The 20,316-nt window shown below is 39.3% G+C and overlaps 1 protein-coding gene across 8 annotated transcripts in view; it reads right to left on the bottom strand.

Moving 5' to 3' along the window:
* LOC110849570 (RNA binding protein fox-1 homolog 1-like) overlaps positions 1-20,316 on the bottom strand; it is a 55,577-nt gene that overhangs the window by 20,409 nt on the left and 14,852 nt on the right. For 6 of the 8 annotated variants that reach the window (XM_035851177.1, XM_035851179.1, XM_035851178.1 and 3 more), the window contains exons 2-3: positions 823-1,002; positions 182-397 (exon numbers count right to left, since the gene is read on the bottom strand). In XM_035851177.1, coding sequence (XP_035707070.1) covers positions 182-397; positions 823-1,002 — 396 coding nt within the window. Of the gene's footprint in view, positions 1-181; positions 398-822; positions 1,003-7,456; positions 8,572-15,820; positions 16,069-20,316 lie in introns of those variants that run through there. The other 2 variants (XM_035851181.1, XM_022097004.2) reach the window with 2 other exon arrangements.

Below are 20,316 nucleotides of genomic sequence, written 5' to 3'. Positions count from 1 at the left end.
GTTCGAGGGCCGTAATCTAAATTGGGGTTTACTTCGTTAAAATGCTGATGGAATACATCCTAATCCTTTTACACGCCTAACCTATCTACCTTTACTTCTAACTTCTCCCCCTCAAATCTGTCTGACGTGTATGAATCAAAGATCAAAAGTTAGACGAGGAGAAAGTTGTTTCCAGACTTACCCCAAACATGGCCCTAAGATCTGGATCACGGAATCTAAAGGGAATATTTGAGACGTGGAGCCTTTTCGGTTGATGTTTTCCTCCGGAACCGGATGAGTCGTTTGAAATCTGAGTGCAAGTGGTCGAAGTTCCTTGACTTACTCCAATGCATGACGTTCCCGATGAGACCATTACCATGGAACAAGTTCCACTCGGATCCGACTCTGGTTCAGTTTGCTGAAAAGACAAAAAAAAAGATTAATGTTGCGTCGGATAAAAGTTACATTTAACATTCTTCTGAGAGGTTGTGGTTGGTTGGTATATACTGCAACTCCGCGTATGTTTCCGTTTCAAAGTTCAAACAACCAGAGGAGGCAGGCAAAGATTGAACGGGGAGAAAGTTCAAATTTAGATAAACTAATATTACTCATCCACAACTGCTGCCACTCTACCCGATGACAATATTCAAATGGAGGAGAGAGAAAGCCTGCCTTTTGCATTTTCAACGTGAAAAGGAGGAGATTGCCAAATGGGACCACATCAACACCGGTTGTAGGAGATACATAGTCACAAGCAGGAGGATATAGCATATCAGCATGCCGTCATTTTAAGGACGTATACACAAAGACAAATGATAATGATAATTCCAAGTCTTAACTTACAGTTTGTTGTTCCACCGCTTGACTACCAACGCTCACGCCAACCACCGGAGATGAAAAGGTTTGTCCAGAATCTTTGTCTTTCATCTGCAGTGGTGGAATACCAACTGTGTCCCCGTTCTGCAGTCCGCTTGTACATCCTCCGGGAAATGGCATGTTCCCCCCGGTCGTCTGAACTGTGTGCTGCAAAGTAGAAGAAATATAAGCGTTATTATTATTATAAATCTTATCTATAACCACAACCAAATATCTCCATGCCGTAAATGTAAGGATGATATGAAATTGCGTCACATGCATGTAACATGTTCTGCTGATTTTCAGAGGATTCTTTAATCTAAATCACCAACTAGTAGGTGTACGGTAATCATGACATTACGTATGTAGGCATGCAATTTGTCCAATACTTTCTCCACAGCTGCATGATTTTCAACCACCGCAACGGAGCAAATTGCGCTTCCCTCTTCTTCTTTTACCGACTAGTACAAAAGTTTGAAACAAAAGTAGTCGTGGTGGAATGAGAGTTTGATTTGGGAGAACAAAAGCCAAACAACCTGAAGTAGTTAGTTCGCACGGGTAGACAACCAAACTTTTACACATGACGACACTCTCCCAAATCCTGTAATTCTCTTGTATTAACACTTTCTCCAATAATAGAATTGAGTTCTCCTCTCTAACTTATTTTCCGGAAATGCGGCGTGCAGGCCAAATATCTGTATTATAATCAGGCTAGACTTTCAAATAAGACGAGCTTCCTTCCATACTGGAATGCGGATAGAAAATATTTGTCGTTTCATTCAAGAGTGTCAAACTTTCACCAGTCTGGCTTACATTTCCTGGTCAAGATTACCATCATAAAAGTTATACTGCTAAAACAATTTTTTCGCAGATGCTGACCGTCCAAAAATTCGTTCTCTCCTTGTTTAAAATTAATTTTTTTTACAGATATAGAATAGTCGTCCAATATAGAACCCAATCGCGTCCTTCCAACATTCAACTTAATTTAAAAGCAAACATCGCATCTTCCTAGAATCTCCGATTTTCAGCTTCTTATTCTTCGTCGTGCTTATCTTGCAAGCTTCTCCTTGTCGTCAACCCCTTGGAGTCTTTCTTCTTCCATTCTCAATCTTATATTGCGCCACCACTTTCATGTAATCCATCGTCGCGACAATTCAATACTCTACAGGAGACGGAGACGGCGACGACGGGGTGTTTCATTACACTCACTTCCTCGAGCAAGGGAAGTGACTAGAAACTGAAGGAGTATCCCATCTCCAGTGAAATCACCGACTTAGCTTAATACCCAAAAAGCAGTATAAAAGTGATGAGTTGGATCTAATGTCGAGTTTCCCCTATGCCACGACTAACCACTTTCTCTTGTTTTATCTTTCTAATGCTTTCCTCTTTCTCAAACGAAAACATGAGACCAATCTGACGAGATTGGATGGATGGGAGAGAAAACGGTTGTCTTAAGTAAAGAGACAACAGAATATAATGTTGTATCATATGATCCGTGAAAAGTGCAGGATAAATATGCATTCCGCGAACAAACTCGAGTAGTGAAAGCACAGCTTGTTTGTTTATCTTAGATTTCTCCACTTCAGGCTTTAACCAAATAAATATTAATATCTTTTACAGTAAGTACAATAACAAAACACAATTTTCAACCTCGAATCGAACTCCCTATGACCTTTTCACTTATTGCATTCAAACCAAAATTTAATTAATCAAAGGAAACTCAATTTACTAAATCTCAAATCAATTCAGATTAGCAACCTGGGTGAAATAAAGTAAGACTGACAAAAGCAAGGAAGAAAACAGCAAAAATATAGTTAACGGATTGGTAAATCGAGCAGATTTTCACAAGCATGCCAAGTCTCCACCGCAAACTAGTCAATAAATAGCCAGGACGCAATAAAACTGTAACTGATTCGTCAAACCATACCAATTACAGTCCTCTGCTGCAGTATAATAACTACAACTGATGTAATGACTACGACTAATTTTGCCAACCCCAGCCAACCGTCCCCCGTAGTAAACTTAATAATGACGACGACACGTATATATCCTTCCTTCCTTCCTCATTACTTTTCCTCCATGCACACACACCACAAGTGATGCAAAGCAAAACTGATACTAAAAACGAAAACGACGACAGATTAGAATGACTGCGGAATATGTAAACTGTTCAACCTTCTCTGCATGTATAAATCTCTTGTAAATTTAACTCCATCCATCCATCCCATTTTTCCATTCTGTTCTGTCTTTTTCTACAAAATTGGCTAGGCTTGTGCCTTCAAACTCATCTCATCAGCATTTTAGTTTGCGTTTGCACTACTTTACTTTGGTAGAGGAAGCACGATTCTGCTTGAGTGACGGATACATTTCTACTACGAGTGAATCCCCTGCTTAAACTTTTACAACGTTGTTCTCGTCCTTCGTACAAGAATAGTATTTTAGCCAGCTAGCCAGCCACCTACTGAAGAAGCAGAACGAGGAGGGACAGCTTATATGTAACTTTGGCCAGGAGGAAGAAAATGAAAATTAACTTTCACATCGTGCCCCGTTCATCTGTCGTCATTGCAGCAGTGTCACTTTAGCTACTTGGTGTTCACTCAATTCAAGACATCAAACATCTCCACTGCCACCCACCACCACGACTCTTACTAAAAATGTTACACGTACAAGTGTTGACGGCTTGTTGGTGCAGACGAATTCATCACTCAAGCATAGCAAGAATAGTAAACGATGGGGAAATACTAGAGAGGCAGCCTTCCCTGAATGAATAAATTAATCAAAAGACATGACAAAGAATAATTCGAGTAACGTGTAATAACACTACGGAACAAAAATAAATAGAAAGCGTTTTCTAAGTGCTCGCCGTTTCAAGAGGTTGCTTGCTTATGGTTGTGTCGTGTCAAGGAATATTGCACAGGAACACGAAGTGAGAGAGAGAGAGAAGTGGCCTACAATATTAAACAGTAATTCTTCTTTCATTTCATCAAACTTGCTAGACGATAGGCATGGCAGCAATGAAATGGTCGCCCATTCAGTCTCGAGCGAAAGGTTTGCATTGTTTTTCAACATGAGAACCAAAAGTAAAAGCATGCCATGCAACCAGACCAGCAGAGACGAGAGAGAGAGTTATCACAAGTACGCAGCTTTCTCCAAGCACTGCAACACTTGTTCAACTTTCCCTCACTTCTCCCCTCTCCGCCATCCAGTCGTTCCATAAGAATACAGTGCCAGGAGCCCCAAAAAACACAACTGAAACCGTACCGGATAGAATTCTAGCTCTTTCTCTTGCCCAGCAGTTTGCCATCTCACTGACTGAGGATGAGCTGTTCAACTGTAAGTTGTAAACTCTATCTTTTTCCCTCGTGGTGTATTACTGTACGTACGTCTGTTGGCCCTGTGGTTTGGTTTGGATACATCGTACATACAGCAGCAACTTAGGGAAGTGCGTTACATAGTATCGATCCAAGAGTAGAAAGAGACTGCATTTCTTGCACCAGCACCAGGTCATGCTTTTCACAAGAAAACTTTTACTCCGGCTGCTCTCCAAGTGCAAAGTCAGCCACAAAGATCAAATACTTTCATTTTGTGCTTGGTTTCAAAACCCATTCACAAAAGTGGTCGATAGCCAAAGTGGTGCTGATTATGCGTATTTTGAATGCAATATTAAATTCAAGGTGGTAAAAAAAGCCACATGGCCACATTATTTTATCGTCATCCCATCCTGGGCTTTCCGATTCAATTGTGTTCTAGTTGACACAAAGGAAATATTCCACTGCCAAGAGGAGAGGACGTGTTGAAAGATGCGTCTGGCGGAAAGATAATAAAATTAAAATTCTAACTAAACAAGCCACCTCACCCATGAATGCCTTTGGCATCCTGTTCAATTCAAACTTATTTCCGACCCGCACGTTTGCATTCGGTGGCACGTCCTGCCTCTGTCTTCTCCGATTTCAAGACTTGGTATTTTCAGTCAAGTAAAACTAATTTTGCGAACAATGAAGTATCACAGAAGCATTAAGAATCATTAACAAAGCACAAGAAGAAAAATATATGGAGTAAAGTAGTAAAACGGCAGGAAACAGAGGCTGCCAAAAACCATACATCTGAATTAAAAATAAGACAAGAAACACATAAAAACAACATGTGAAGGGAATAACATTACAGATAAACAGAACTACTTCCAACTGTTCGTGATTTAATTTTCACTAATTCCATGTGCAAGAAGAAGACCAAGACGAACCAAAGCAAGGAAACTGAACAACTTCGAACATCGTATGTATGGATAAATGCAACACTTTCTTCAATCTGGGATCAACTGAATTTATTAGTAACCAGAAGAACATCTGTCCATATAGTGTCGCTCCATTTGTAACCATCACACATTAATGATAACAGTACAGAAATTGAGCAATCTGTACATCCACGAGAATAGTGTGGAAATGAATACAACAGGACGTTTCATGCTATTTTATGCTAATGTTTCTCCTCCTGTAAAGAATTGAAATCTTAGTAGTCATCTGTTTCATTTTGTTTAATCCCTTATTGACACTGCTCCTCTAAGTATTTTACTATTTCATCATCACACACGAGAGAAAATCCAGGCCAAGAAGAAAGCTCTGGTGTGCACTTAATGGAAGTAGTTAAGTCAATTCCCCAACTTTAATTGACTGAACAACAGGCCGGATGGATGAGGAGATGGGATGAATAGTGGGAAGAACCGAGTCGAGTCGAGTTAAAAGAAGTGGATAATTGAATTAGGCAACATCGAAAATTAAAACCTTTCCATTTGTCGTATCATCATCAATGGTATCGTCGTGATGATAACCAACCCTGCTTCGTGGATCTTTCTTCTTCTCTTGCTCGGCTTTGATTTTCAGCAGAACACAAAAACTACTTGCACATCTTCTTGAATATTTTATTGCCGTGAGTGGTGTGCATTCATCTATTTTACAACGAGACGACTACTGTAGAATGCTGTTTGACAATCTCCACTTTATGATAATATTCACTCTGCTGAAAGCCAGGTTTCGTTATCATTGACTACATTTTAGACTATACATAAGTTACCGGTCAAACACTGTAACTCTTATACATGAAATTTTATCTAGCTGAATTCACCATGATAAAATTATCCATCAATTTTATCATTTGATTTAAATATCCCAAAAGTTTATTCAATAAGATCAGCAAAATAAATTTTCAAAATATAACACAATTTTCCCAATTCACATGAATCCGAAACAGCCCCCATAATTGCATAAAAGTTCGAATTTTGTCAAGGAATTGGATCCTAAATATGCTCAATGATCCGATCGTGGCCAAGACGAAAACCTCAAACTTCAAACAAACGACGCTAAAAATACGACATGGACAAAGTGGAGCTATTTTTTTTACAAAAACACTCTGACATAACCCAACATACGCTCAGAAGAGTAAAAAATATTTTGCTTGAGATCACGACGCTAATACATTCATACCACTACTGCTCCAAGTAGGCAGATGGTTAGTAAAAGTGTCTCAACCATACATATATTTCGCTTTGCTTGACTCGTACAACACTCCATCTTTCAAACACATGACATAAAGTCAAGAAATCAACGACTACGACAAGTGGTGTTAAGCTTGATCTAAAAAGAGACTTCTAAAACCCGAGAAATGCTATCAAATTCGAAGTAATAATTCAACATTAACGAGTCAAAGGAGAGACTTTTAGAGGAGTTTAAAACTTGAAAGGATCCGTGCTGTCATTTGCTCCTGGTCTGCCTGCACCACAATGCCGAGACAGTTATGCCAAGAAATTTCAGATTTCACAAACTTCATAAACATTTATCAAAGGTTGAGAAATATGAGACCTTTACCTTTACAATATTCACCACCTTCCTCTCTCCTACCGTTCACTCTCAAGAACAAACAACTCCTCAACCTTAAGAGCAAGTTGGAGCGTACTACTAAATATAACAAACTTCAAATTGTTCCTCGATTGGGTCGGTCGGATATGGTTTGGTTGGTTACAACAAGCCTCGCTCCTCTCGACTTTCTCTTTGATCCTTGTTTCCTCTTTGTCGTCAAATTGCAGAAAGGACGAGAAAGGTTCCTCCACACAAAGGGAGGAGGAGGAGAGAAGAGCGATGATATTGATACGCTTAGAATTCAAAGTCCTCGTGTCATGTCACTGACTGACGAGGAACACTATTAGTTAACCAAAAACTATGCTATCTACTAAGCTAAGTGCAAACCAACCGAGAGAATAGACTTCATTACACAATACATAATATAATTGCTTTCCACCACACCACTTGATGCTTTGTTCATTAGACTGCTATCTACCCATCATCATCATCATCGTGGAATAGTTGAGGAAACTAAATTTAATTATTGTCATCCCCGCCAACCAAGTAACAATCAACCAAACCCTACCCCCAAAACGAATTCAAAGTTCGGTAGCATGATGAAAACCGTCAGGGCAGTCAGTCAGTCAACAAGCTCGCTGAATTGAATTCAGATACACCGACCAGATACAATTAAACTATGCATGCGATCAATTCGTATTTCGTGTTTGTTTAACCGTAAAGCGATCACGTTTTCCATGACCAAAACAAAAGGTATGCAATTAATGACTTACAGCCGGGTAGTACAGACCCTGGACTCCTTGCGACGCGGGGAACAAAAAAGCAGGACCCCACAGTTTGGCGATTGAATTTGCAACGTCTGCACACATTTAAATGCACTTATGGCGAAGTAAGAGTTTCCTTTTTCTTCACAGAAATACGACACACCCTCTCTCAACCAAAGGAGGACAAGTAGCCAACCTCCAAAAGTAAACTACACAACTGCAGTCTAAATTATTAACACGCTCTCAGCAGAAGTTTTTGTAGGTAGGCTGCAACAATTCATCCAGAGTTCAGAGAGCAAGTTACTACACAATTTATCCATCCACCAATTTCTTCACCACATTTGAACAACCACCAAACCGGTCAACGGTAAAAAGAGTTGGAAAAAACAAAGTCTTGATGAAAGAGAACTAACGATCCGTTTTATAACGTTTTACTTAATACCACAATCCAAGAAGATTTCAAGTCAGGACCCACAAGCACGAAAAAGAAATTCGGTCTAAGAGTAGTCCTTCGGGTATTGGCTGAAGCTTTTGGTAGTGTTTGGTTCTGGATTGGATTGTAGGTAGGGAACCTTTGACTTTTTTTACTTTATAATAATTACCACTACCTGCTACATTCTCCAAGTTCTGTGACTTTCTTCTAACTGACTCCCATCGGAATTCCGCTTTCGAGAAAGCAAATGTGAAAATTACTAAAAGCCTGTCTGCTGTCGACTTTCATTCACGCCTTGGGAGGGTGAAAAGAAAATTAAATTTGACTTTCTCCCTCTCGCTGCCCTCCACCTCTTCCAAAGAAGAAGCGTGATTCTTACTTTGCAATCACAATAATGCACTATAGCTAATAATAATTTATGATTTTCATCTATTCGACAATCCAAAGGTAATTCTCAATCCTAAGAGATTTTATTTTATAATGAGAAAATCTCTATTCACAATCTTATACAAGAACCTGGAATTCGTTTCAAATCAACAACAACGAGTATTATTGAGCTACTGGGAATCGTATGTATCGTTCTGAATTTGTAATTCTCTTTCTTCTTCCTTCCTTGTCCAGCAGAAGTAGCAGCAGCAGAGTACGATTCACACAGTTCCTTGCTCACTTCCAAAGACCAACTAAGGCAAGACCAACTCGAACCAAGTAAACTGCTCGAGAGAACCAGAGAGAGAGAGAGGGCAAATCAGTATAAGAAGGAATTGGGAAAGCACAACTTGTGTGTATGTAATATAGCTCCAAGTCACTGCGCATTGCGGGCAGGATGTCGAACTCTCTGCTAAACCTAATCCCATGGAATCTACAACAACGAGGGTTACATTTTACATATAAAGACATTCTGCCACACTGGTCGTAGTAGCTTCTACAATTCCTCAACTTTCGTTTTGAATAGCATTTGCTCCAAGCAACCTCGTTTCCTTAACTATTCATTTGGCCTTGCTGTTACCATACTCGTGGTACATTGAGCATCGGAGAATTTGAATTTTATCGCAGGAGGATGGATTATTAGATTAGCTCGTGGATAAGGCAACCCATTCTGGAGAGAATAATAAAGCAACATACTGGTGGATATTTCACTTCGTCAGTTGTCCAGAATTTCAATTCATTCCATGCATGCAATCATACTTGTGGCATGGGCAGCTTGGCTTTACCCACAAGGCGGGTTTGAAGAGTGACGTCTTGCATTTTCAAGAAAATTCTATCACAAAATCCGTAATCTATAGTAGCAGGGCTGCTCGAAGTCATTTCCCAATTTAATAATTGTTACGCCACAGTATAAACACACGCCCACGCAGGAACATCCATCCATACATACACATGAGCAATCGTGTAAGGAAATGTCACCACAGACAAACCTGTCAAATCATGTCTTCCTCTTATCCATGCCTATCTCATTATGACGCTTGTTTTCTTGGACTCCAGCCACTCATTACACACAATTTTGCATAGTAAATGGTTAGCAGTTCAAGTTTAAAGCTAATTAGAAGGGATGGGAATTTATAAAAAAGACACTCAATCTTTCCTTTAGAAAGTGACATTTGAAAAGAGAGGCCAACTAGCAGAGAAACTTTGCCATAATTTAAAATCAAGCTTGACAAAGTTCCTTCTCCACCAGGCGGAAGAGTCATTTCTCAAATTCGGTGGTTTTGCCTTATAATTGGGAGTGGTTCAACTAGTTGCAATTTGTCATCTCTAACGGTCTCAACCAGACAGAATAGATATAGCATATATACATACATAGATTACTGTATGGATGGTGAGACAGACAGAATTTTATAGAATGAGCGACCTCCAGTCAAAAGGACGTCAATTGGTTCAATTGCATTCAATTAAAAGTTCTGAAGTGGAGGGAGTACATGGAATGTTGTCCTACTCTTTTGGATCAACAAATCCACGGCATAGCAGAAAAACCAGAGAATTCGTGATGAGAGCTTTCAACACCAAAGCAAACTGCTGGATGTAAAACCAACAACACACACAAATACCCTGCCTTATTGCTTAATGTTAGTACAAGAACTTGCTGCTTCTGCTGCTGTTACTCGTTATAAGAAATAATGTTTATGTAAGAGCATTACCGAATGATTCGAAATTGGACCTTTTGCGACCAACCAACTCTTAACGAATGGTTGAAAATTATATGCCCCTGCTAAAACGATGACGACGACCAAACCAAAGAGGCGGAGATGCTTTAATCTCCACCAACTCAGAGCTTTGCAATAATTAATTGTACAAACGAGCCATGCCATGCCAGCCAGGACAGCATGGAATACATTAACGAGAGTGTAGCCAGCCAGCATATGCAGGCAGGCTGTAAATGGCAAATTTCTCCAACCTCTATAAAATATATGCCATCATCACCATGTCGCATGCAATAACATTCACTCTTATTGCGATTTTCACTTGAGGACAGTTATTTTGCATACGTATCGATTCAAGAAGAAGACTATTAGAAAACATTTAATTCAGAACAACATTCCGACAAGATTGTGGATGGTTCAAATAACTAAATTTCTAGACGACGGGGCTATTAAACATTGTATACGACGCAAACAGACATCGTCAGCCCCAACTTTGCACTCTCAATAATTGTTTTATTGAATTACATATACTTTAATTGTCTTTTAATCCCTCGTGGCGCAAGTTTTAACAAATGAATGATTCCTTCAACGCGAAGAGAAAGCAGCTTACATTGAGACGACTACACCTCCCACGCACCACCACCCCGGTTGAGAGGAATAGATTAAATAGAAAATCACATCGTAAGGTATCAAATGTTAATACATTAATCTCAAGTTACCAGAAATATGAGCTGTGTACATATGTATGTACCTACGCAATTCAGATTTCCATGTACCTCAAAAGGTCAAACCCTTTTGAGGTACATTGTGCCCCTTTGAAATGACACCATTTGAATCAAACCTATATAATTTTCCCACCTATGTATTTCCACACATGCACATTAAGCATTCAGTGGTTTCCGTATATACATACATATCTCTCCGACCGAACAGAATGAACCCACCATTATCATCGTCATGCAGCGTAACAAAAGAGTCTCTTCATTTGCAACAAAAAACATTTTTGGGACAGTTCCAAATTCCCAGATTCGGATCGCATCGTTGCAAATGGCTGAACCATTTCCTCCACCGATTGTGCGACTCCTTTTCTTGTTAAATTTTAGATTGAGGAAGACATGCATTTATTCGACAATGGATCCACTCTTCCAAACCTTAAAAAATCAACATTTACTGACTGCTACGTAGTCAGTAGTTTCGAGTTCACTTAACACATACATAAATAACGCAACTTTTCTCCATCCTTCAATTCAAAATAATATGATCTTGATCAATACAAAATCTTCGATACGAGAGAACTTCTCCGATACCGAGAAGGACAGTGATATCTTCTACTCGTTATTTATCACACGCTTCGTTGACATCTCGAGAAAACGGGAATCACAAACTTTCATATTATTATCGGGACAACATTTCCCTCGACAAAGATCAACTTTATTCGCTGCAGTAGTACCAAGTTTCACTTTCTTTCCGTCTCCTTTCTTATTTAACTAAACGCTACTGCTTTCTTCTTCCTCCACGTGTGTATGTAAGAATGTTCTGATTTGTCTCTGTCACACCCTTCACCATCCTTTTTCCAGTTTAGTATTAAATTTCCATCGAGCATACACACATACACATACAACTTTTCCTCCTCAAGAGACTTTGATAAACATGGGACAAAATACCAGAGGTAGATCTCGCGGATATCTATCATGGACTGGAATCTTTTTTGGCAATAAGAAGAAGAATGATACGATCGACACTAATATCGTGTCGTGGGTATGAAGGCACAATTTGAGAAGGAATCAAACCGGAATTTCGACTACTTTCTTCTCACACATCAAAGTCAAACCACCATCATTTTACTAGACATGAATTTAATTCTTTTGGGAAAACTTTAAAAAAGGAAAATGTGAAATGCTTGTCTATCCCTGATTTTGAGGTGGTGGAGAGACAGCCAGATTTTTTCGTCGCATAGGTGACAGTTGTTCCTCGCTTTTTGTACTACAATACAACCACTCGCATGCCTCGGATCGCTTCACTATTCTCTAGAGTAAAGATTTATGCTCATATATCTCAATCACTGCTACCTACCACCAGACATGAAGGAAGATCAAATTAGCCATAGCGGAGTGCCAGTCACGTAATATTTTTGCCTTACATTCTTTCTTATTTATAAAAAAAAACTCCGATAGATAATACGAACGGGTAAAGTTAAACAAGGAATGACGACCACGCAAAAGGAGAGAAGAAGTACAAGAGACAGGTTTGTCTCTAGAGGAGGAAGATCAACAGCAGGGAGAGAAAGTTGCGAGACGACCACATATTGGATCAAGTTTTCCTTTCTTATTACCAAAACATACACACGTACGTACGTACATACACCGAAGAGATGAGCTCAACGTTAATTGGAAAGAATCCGCATTATGCAGTAAATACAAGATAAAGATGAAGTGGCCCTATATCTCTCTCCTGTTGGGTGTGTGTGCGTGTCTTGTACTATTTACTTACTTGGGGAAAACTCATCATGATGAGAACCAAGCAACATACATGTAGGAAAAGCACTCGACTTCACTTTGACACTCTCGCCTGGCCAAGAAGCAATTCAATTTACCACTACTACCTATCTCTCCGAACTATTTTTTTACTCGGCCACCAACACAAAGTTTTCAGAATATGAAAAACACATAATAAATTATTTCCTTCACGCCCAACCTAATAAAGCAATGAATGAATAACACCAACCAAGCCACCGCTCCAGCCTTAGATAATTTTGTACACACATGACGTACGTGTCGAATCGATAAGGGGGAGCCAGAGCTTTAACAAGTACCAATCTTTACCTCACTTAGACTCTAGTTCCACTTTTAACTTCGTGCGGAGGTTGTTTTGATTGAATTCAAGTTTTTATCTGGTGAGTAATATGTACAAGACGAGATAGTTGAGTACTTAAATGTAATCAAATCAGGAGGAGACCTTTCTCTTTCTCAGCGGTGGTGGTGATGCTGGTGGTGACGAGTTAGTCGCCGGCGCTGGTTTGGCGACGAAGAAAGTTGGCAAGCGTTATATCCTCGAGCTCTTCTTTCTCTGTTAGCGAAAACTTATAAGGACTCACTTTCATATCATCATAAGAAGATGATGAAATGAAACCACTTTGTCGTCCCTTTTCTCCACCTGGTTTCAGATGTGGGCTTCACCTTCTTTCACCAACAACAAAAGCATTAGGTTTCATTACTAGTAAACGTACTTACTTACATAAACCAAGCACAAAGAGTTGTGGACCAAGTCGCACGCAGATTATTAAATATTCTGCAAAACTTTTAAATTAAAACTTTTTGAACAAGGTTAATAAGTCTTTCTTCTCGGGAGAACGAAATAAATTTTGATTCTCAGAAACCTCAAACTTCATCATTCCCAAGTACCACCTAGCTTATTATTATTACAGCCGATATTAAATAAGTGGTCCTCAAGTGGACACAAGATTTTCTTTCCCAGAAAAGTTGAAACAATAAATGAATTTTGTAAAACTCATAACAATGAAGACTTCTTATTATTCTCATTGTATCAAATTGTATATAATAATATGCAATAATACAGAGGCTAGATTGCGGAGGCGGTCGTGATACAGGGCGATTATGAAAGCAAACTTTCTCCAAACTTTTTCGCCTTCTTCTTCTGAAAAGGAACAACGGATGTTACTTTCCATTTTCCACCCTGTCTCTCAACAATCATCCATCCACCATCTGTGACATAAGTTTACATCAAAAGAGTCCAATTTAGACTCCCCATTCCGTATATGATATCTTTCATCACATCACAATCTGTCTTATCGATTGCACGTCTACCAAGTGGGATCTATCTAATATTATACCAGATATCACATCAGCAAAAAGACGTCCCACCGCTGACAAGATATTAATCATCATTTACATTCTAGTGACATTAAAAAGTGAATTAACGCTTCTCACGTTTCAACTAGTTTGCTCCCTCTCTCTCTCTCTGAGGCTCTGCTCCTCCTCCTCCAGGTGAAAGTCATAGACAGTCGACTCGACCTCAGAAATCCGGTAGAAAAAAAGTAATGCGAAGAGGGAGAAAAAAACTACCAAACCAGACCAAATTTTTTACCACTTTCTCCGAATCCACTTTACCACTCTCTTCCACGTCACCCTATTTTAACTTGTGGGAAGAAGAACATCAGTAAAAGAACAGGATTCGAGTTTTAGGATGAGCATGCCCACAGCCAAAATGAAACTTGTTCCTATTCTCTACTACTAAAACTCGAAAGTAATATTACAGACGGACCAGGAGCCAAAGAAGGCTGCATAGATCATGAAGTAAAGCAAAGAAGTCCTCCTCTTCCTCCTCCTCCTTCATCGCAATTTCTATCTTGCTTTCTCCTCTATATTTTCCACAAAAGACGGGAAAATAATACGGCCCCAAATTAAACTCGACACCTTATGAATCTCCAGACATTATTAACAAAACACCCAGTTGCCCAATTCTTACGACTGCTGATGATGCACGATATCAAAAAGCTGCATCGCACCTAATCTTTCATTCCAAAGTACTCATCCGACGAATAGAATTGAGGTGGTGGTGCTGCTCTCCTCCGCTCTTGAGAGAACAGCAAAAGCATCTTCATAAATAAACTTGAAACTTTCCAATCCCATAATTTTATTTCTTCCCAAGCACAAACTTCAACTTTGTATGCTCAGCAATTCAAGGCGCCGTGCCATTCTATTCGAGGTGCATGCATACTCTAGCCAACTATCTATTCTTCTATGTCTTTGGGCAGTCCGACCCAAAAACCAAAGTGAATCTGGTGTTAAATCTTTGGAATAATATATATAGGGACGAGATGAAGGACGGAGAAAACTACTCCAACTCGAACCATCACCTCTATATTTCCACTTATGTATTTGAAACCATATTCGAGACAGAAGAGAACTAATGGCAATTGGGGTCGCCTCCTCCTCCTCGCCTCCTACCAACAATTTCACAGCGAGATCATCTCTCCACCTTTGTATTCTACGCTTTAATCCTAATCTTTTTCAGGTATATGCACCATCACGGTGGCGGGGACGAGGACGATGAGCATGCTGAGAACAACTGACATCCTACAATGGACCTTAATTTTCCTGCTTTCTTTTCCAAAAGAATGGCCACATCCTCCTAATGCTCAGGAGCTAAGAAAACTGCTGGAGAAAGTTAGTCGTCTCTCTCTCTCCCTGGTAATCTTGCAAGTTGGATTTACGTAGGAAAAGTAGCCACATTACGGTATTCTTTCCATGCAAAAAGAGGAGGAAAAGCAGCCAAGCATTTCCTTTCAATGTCAGCTCTACCTCCTACTCTAAATTTATTACTGTACCCCAAAGTATTCATGGGGTGCTTTATTACGGAGCAATACAAGCAAAATACTGAGGAGAAAAGTAAACTCTCCTCTTCCTGGAACAGAAACTCAGCATGACATGACTACACCTCAGCTTCAGATACAAAAAGATAAGACATCACTAACAGGAAGGTAGACAAATCTGGCACAAGAAGCACTTTTCCACCAGGAGCTGAATTCCGACAAGATTAATAAGCCCGGTGGGTGCACTTGTACACTATTCCCTCCGTGATTTTCATACACATCTTCTCCACACACATAAACTTACTTAATTAACCAATTCATACAGTTGGCTGAGCCTTCAATCAATAAAACATTTCAATCCAACTAACGAACCAAGTTTAAAAATTGTTAGTAAGGAAAAATAAAACAGTCTCATTAAATATAATATATAACCCAGTTGTTAAAATAAAAGCAAAAAAAGCGATACGAACCCAAATCTCATTCTCTAACTCATCCCATTCAGCCTCCAATTCCTTGTTGATAAGCAGTCTCACCCACAATCCACAGCAACATGATTCCGGATGGGGCATTACAATAAATTCTGTCTCGTCGTCGTCCAGTCCATCAATTGGTGTCATTACACAACGTCCGCAGAAACTGCAAAGACTTGACGACAATGATGACGACGACGCCAACGAAGCGGTGACGACCTTGAGACTTGTTAGCGTTGTTGAAGACCCTGTTAGCCAAGAGTAGTGAAATGAAAGTAAAAGTGTTAGCGCAAAGTAAACAAAGACTACGTTAAATACTTAGCAAAAAGTGTAAAGCTGTTAATTAAATAAATAAATTAGATTTGCAAGTCAAACGTTGCTCAAGAATTAATACTACTGGGTTACCAGGTATGTATGAACTTACATAGATCGATGTAACTCATAAGAGATGAGGAGAAACCACGAGCTGCACTATAATAAACTTTCTTGGAGAATATTTTACTGCTTTTCCATCCCATTTTACTTTCTTGTACTTTAATTTTTTCCAAAACAATAGTTTCAATGAAGGGTGGGAGTACCGAGTCGACGACATGATTTGAAATCATCTTGAATTAATTCACTGATTCAACAATTGCACAAAACACAAACGACTAAACAATATTCGCACTTGTTCGATTAATTCTAGCAACACCAACCGAATTTAATGATTTATTTGTATCAGTTCCCTCACTCGCAGTCACTCAGGAAATAAATAATGATTTTTAACTGAGAAATAAAATTGCGCTCATTTCCAGCTGAGAAAGCACACAAAACAGGGAATTACTACCGCTGTGGTGGCAAAAATAAGCAATAAGGTGTTTGTGTCGTCGCAGTATACGACGACGACGACGAGACGCTACCAAAAAATCCCAGCCTAACAGTCTGAGACTGTCCGTCTCATTTCTCATCCTCAGTCTACGTGCTTGCTTGCTTCATTCATCGGCACTTTCCCTCCAAACCTGACAAAGCCGCCGTGCTGGAGCCTTGTGTGTTATTTCAACACACAAAATATCAATTGTGTTAATTACTTATAAGCCACGTGATGTGAATTGTCCACTGGTTGACCCATTCTTCTGGTCGGTCGGTAGGGGTAAGTTGAATTTTTGCGTAGGTAGGAAAGCAGGGCAAGGAAAGGAAGGCAGTGTTTGACAGACAGCCAATTTGTCGAGATGAGATTTTGGTGACCACCGGCTATTTGAAGTTTATGAAATCGGTTTCATAATCGTTTTTGCCACTCCTTGCGAAATTGAATTGTGATCAAAACGACTCTTATCAATTTATGTAATTATATATATAGCTGCGTTGCAAATAGCCATTTGGTGGAAGTGGAACACATATGAGCTAAATAAATTTCGAATCCATTTTCCGCAATCCACACAATTTTGAGTTTCCAAATCTCAATCATTCACTACGCCTCAGCTCATCAAATACCAGCAACCAACTTTTCTCCTCCTCTGCCAAACAAACCCTGCAGCTTTCTCTATCCAGCTGAAGGACAAACTCCAACTCCGAAATGCCCGTTGCCGCCACGGATGGCGGTATATTCTCCGAAAACCCGGGTTTCCCTACTTCACCACACTTGAGACTCAAACCAAACTAAACTAGAGCCCTGGTACATACATTCGTACGTATACAGTGGACGTTTTAAGCCCCCACTCTACTTTCTACTCAACAACTTTAAGCTTGTCAGAAGGACGCGGGTAGTGTACTTAACACAATGCTATGCACCGAAAGATGTGGAAATTGTACGACGCCTTTCCCTCATATCCTTTCTGGAGTGTGTAGTAGGTAGAAAAAGTGAGGTGAAGGAAATGCAAGAACGAGGCAGTCTGAATAAATTCCAAACATCTCTACACGGCCAGACAATGTAATGCAGAGAGTAAAGTTGAGTGAGATTTCCAAGTGCACCCACTTCTATTATCCTTGTTCTTCGCTGAATGAATGTACAATTCACTTTCATCTCCCACCCGTAAGAGATGCCATATACCGTGAGTCAGTGAGTGAACTGCCATGAACGCCGAGTAGTGGGATGGAAGTTTAAAACAAATTTACGATCCAGTTTTTATCTTTCTATTTTTAGGGTGGAATATCTGATGGAGTTGTAAAAAAAGGAGTTACGGGTCGCTGTTGATTTTATCCTATTTCTTCCTTTCTTTCTTTGTCAATGTCTAATTTTTGGCGTAGGTTTCCCTTCAAAACTTCAAGTTGCGTGAAATCGCCAGTAAATAGTTGAATGCATGACCTTCACCTTACACTCTTTGCCAATGTTTCTCCCAACTATGTATATATAACTTCCGATTATATGATTGCAGGGAAAAAGTCATCTGATTACGATTTGACAGATATCAACCATCTTTGTGAAATATTTGCCGTTACACATAAAAAGTTTGGCCTGTTATTTACAGCCAGACAAAAGGATTCTAATGATCGCCATCAATTTTTATTCAGGCAAACCAAAGTTATCCGTGTGGTGGTGACTAATGACGATAATTCTCCTGGCGAATCGTTACTGCCAAAGTTTCAGTCGCAGTCAGGCTTGATTTAATAATCAAACTAAAATGCCAAGTTATTTTTAGGATCAGATTTCAACCAGAAAGAGATAGAACAAAGCTAGAGGTCAATCATTGCTGCAGATTTAATCTGACAATTCTGCCAATAATGACATAAATTGGCTATAACTGCGATTTATCTTCATCTGACTCTACAGATCAAGCTCACTCTGGAAATGAAATAAAATAGTTTGTCTTTCTCTTCTCTACAGCTCTTCCAAAAATGGAGGAAAATTCTGAATAAATTTTAATCTTCCGTCACCATTCAACTCATCCCTCGTGATGGTGTCGGTGGTGAGAGTAGAATTGCATGTTTCAGCACCCCAACTTTATTAATTAGTCTGACACATCTATATACCTTTCAACTAGCAGATTTATAATCTTTCTCTCTAGTGAAATTTTCACCTACCACTAAGATTTTTAATTTATGTCAAGAATAATAAACTAAACCTCAGACAGACAGGCAGACAGACATGGAGAAAGACGACGTCGATGCAGGCATGTTGTGGTAACTGAATATTCTGACTTTCACTTCAAAATTCCAAAGTGTTATTAACTACGACGCTGCTATTATTAGAACTTTGTTAGTTCGACTTGCAGCTAAAATCAAGTTTATGTGATGCATTTTCATGCAGACGTCTGGCTCTATTCTTTCACCCAAATTTGCATCATTGATAGACAGACAAACGCTATGAATTTTCAAGTGGTTGACTTGAAGTCCTGAAATGAACGCCATCAGCGTAGGTAGCGATTTCATTGTTTTAGAATTGCGCAGTTTGGCTTTAAAGAAAGAAAGCAAAGTCAAACTGACAAACTGAAATATGATACCATATCGCTTGGTCCAATGCAAATTTATGTAATGAGTTAATCCCCCTCGAAGCATGATATCATGTTGATGGAGAAAGCCAATGCAACTTATATTTGTCAAATCATCGCTTACGTACTATATACAGCAGGAGAGATTGGGTAGTGAGAGTATGTTGTTCAACCACAGCTTGTTCGGCACACAAAACTTACCTGCAATTAAAATAGAAACATTTTCAAACATCACAAAATTTATCATTCATAAACATAAAACACAAGAAAATAGCCCAGAGTCATTTATCAATATTCTGTCGTCAACCCAAAAGTGTGCTTTTATTTGTAAAGAGCATAGCCCATCCCATGCAGTAAAGTAGAACTCCATATACCTAAATTAGCATGACAGATACGGGCCCATCATCGAAAATCGAATTACTGTCAGTCAAAACCCCTTCAGCTAGGTTTTCTCTCGATATAAGTACAGATACGTATACCACTTTGCTTTCCTCTTCTCATGATGAAATACAGAATAAACAATAATAAAACACTAACAAGACTACAGTACCACCCTCCTCGTCCGAGACTGGATGATCAAAACAAACTCGGTGCTGCTGGTCTAACGAGGAACAGGAGTGAAATGCTGGAAAGTAAACTTTCTCAACACGCAAATTTCCGGTTTTAGCCAACTCATTCAAAAACAATCAAGAGGTTATTTAAACGCTGTGTATCCTCTAATTTACTTTAGCATAAATCTTGAACCATACTCCTTTTACTATTTTGCAAATGCCTAAATAATAAGTAAAGTACTTTGAGACATAAGCAAAACAATGCTTCTACTTCTACTCCGCTTTCATTAATGCTTAATAAAAACCAGTTGAAAAATGTATATCCACGAAAACAAGTACCAGCTCAACATGAAAAATGCATTAGAACATGTTCAACTTATTGAAATGGAGGGCACATGACCCACCGAGAGTTGATAAGTTATCAAAGAATCGTTATTTTTGTGCCAAAGTATGTTAGCTTGGTGAAAAGGAGTACACGTTAACATATTACAAGAACTTCTTATTCAATAAGGGCTGTCGTGGAGCATAAAAAGTGGCACAA

The sequence above is a fragment of the Folsomia candida genome, unplaced genomic scaffold (genome assembly GCF_002217175.1).
Source record: "Folsomia candida strain VU population unplaced genomic scaffold, ASM221717v1 Fcan01_Sc004, whole genome shotgun sequence".
In the NCBI taxonomy this organism is placed as follows: domain Eukaryota; kingdom Metazoa; phylum Arthropoda; class Collembola; order Entomobryomorpha; family Isotomidae; genus Folsomia; species Folsomia candida.
This window is presented reverse-complemented; position numbering and strand designations above follow the sequence as displayed.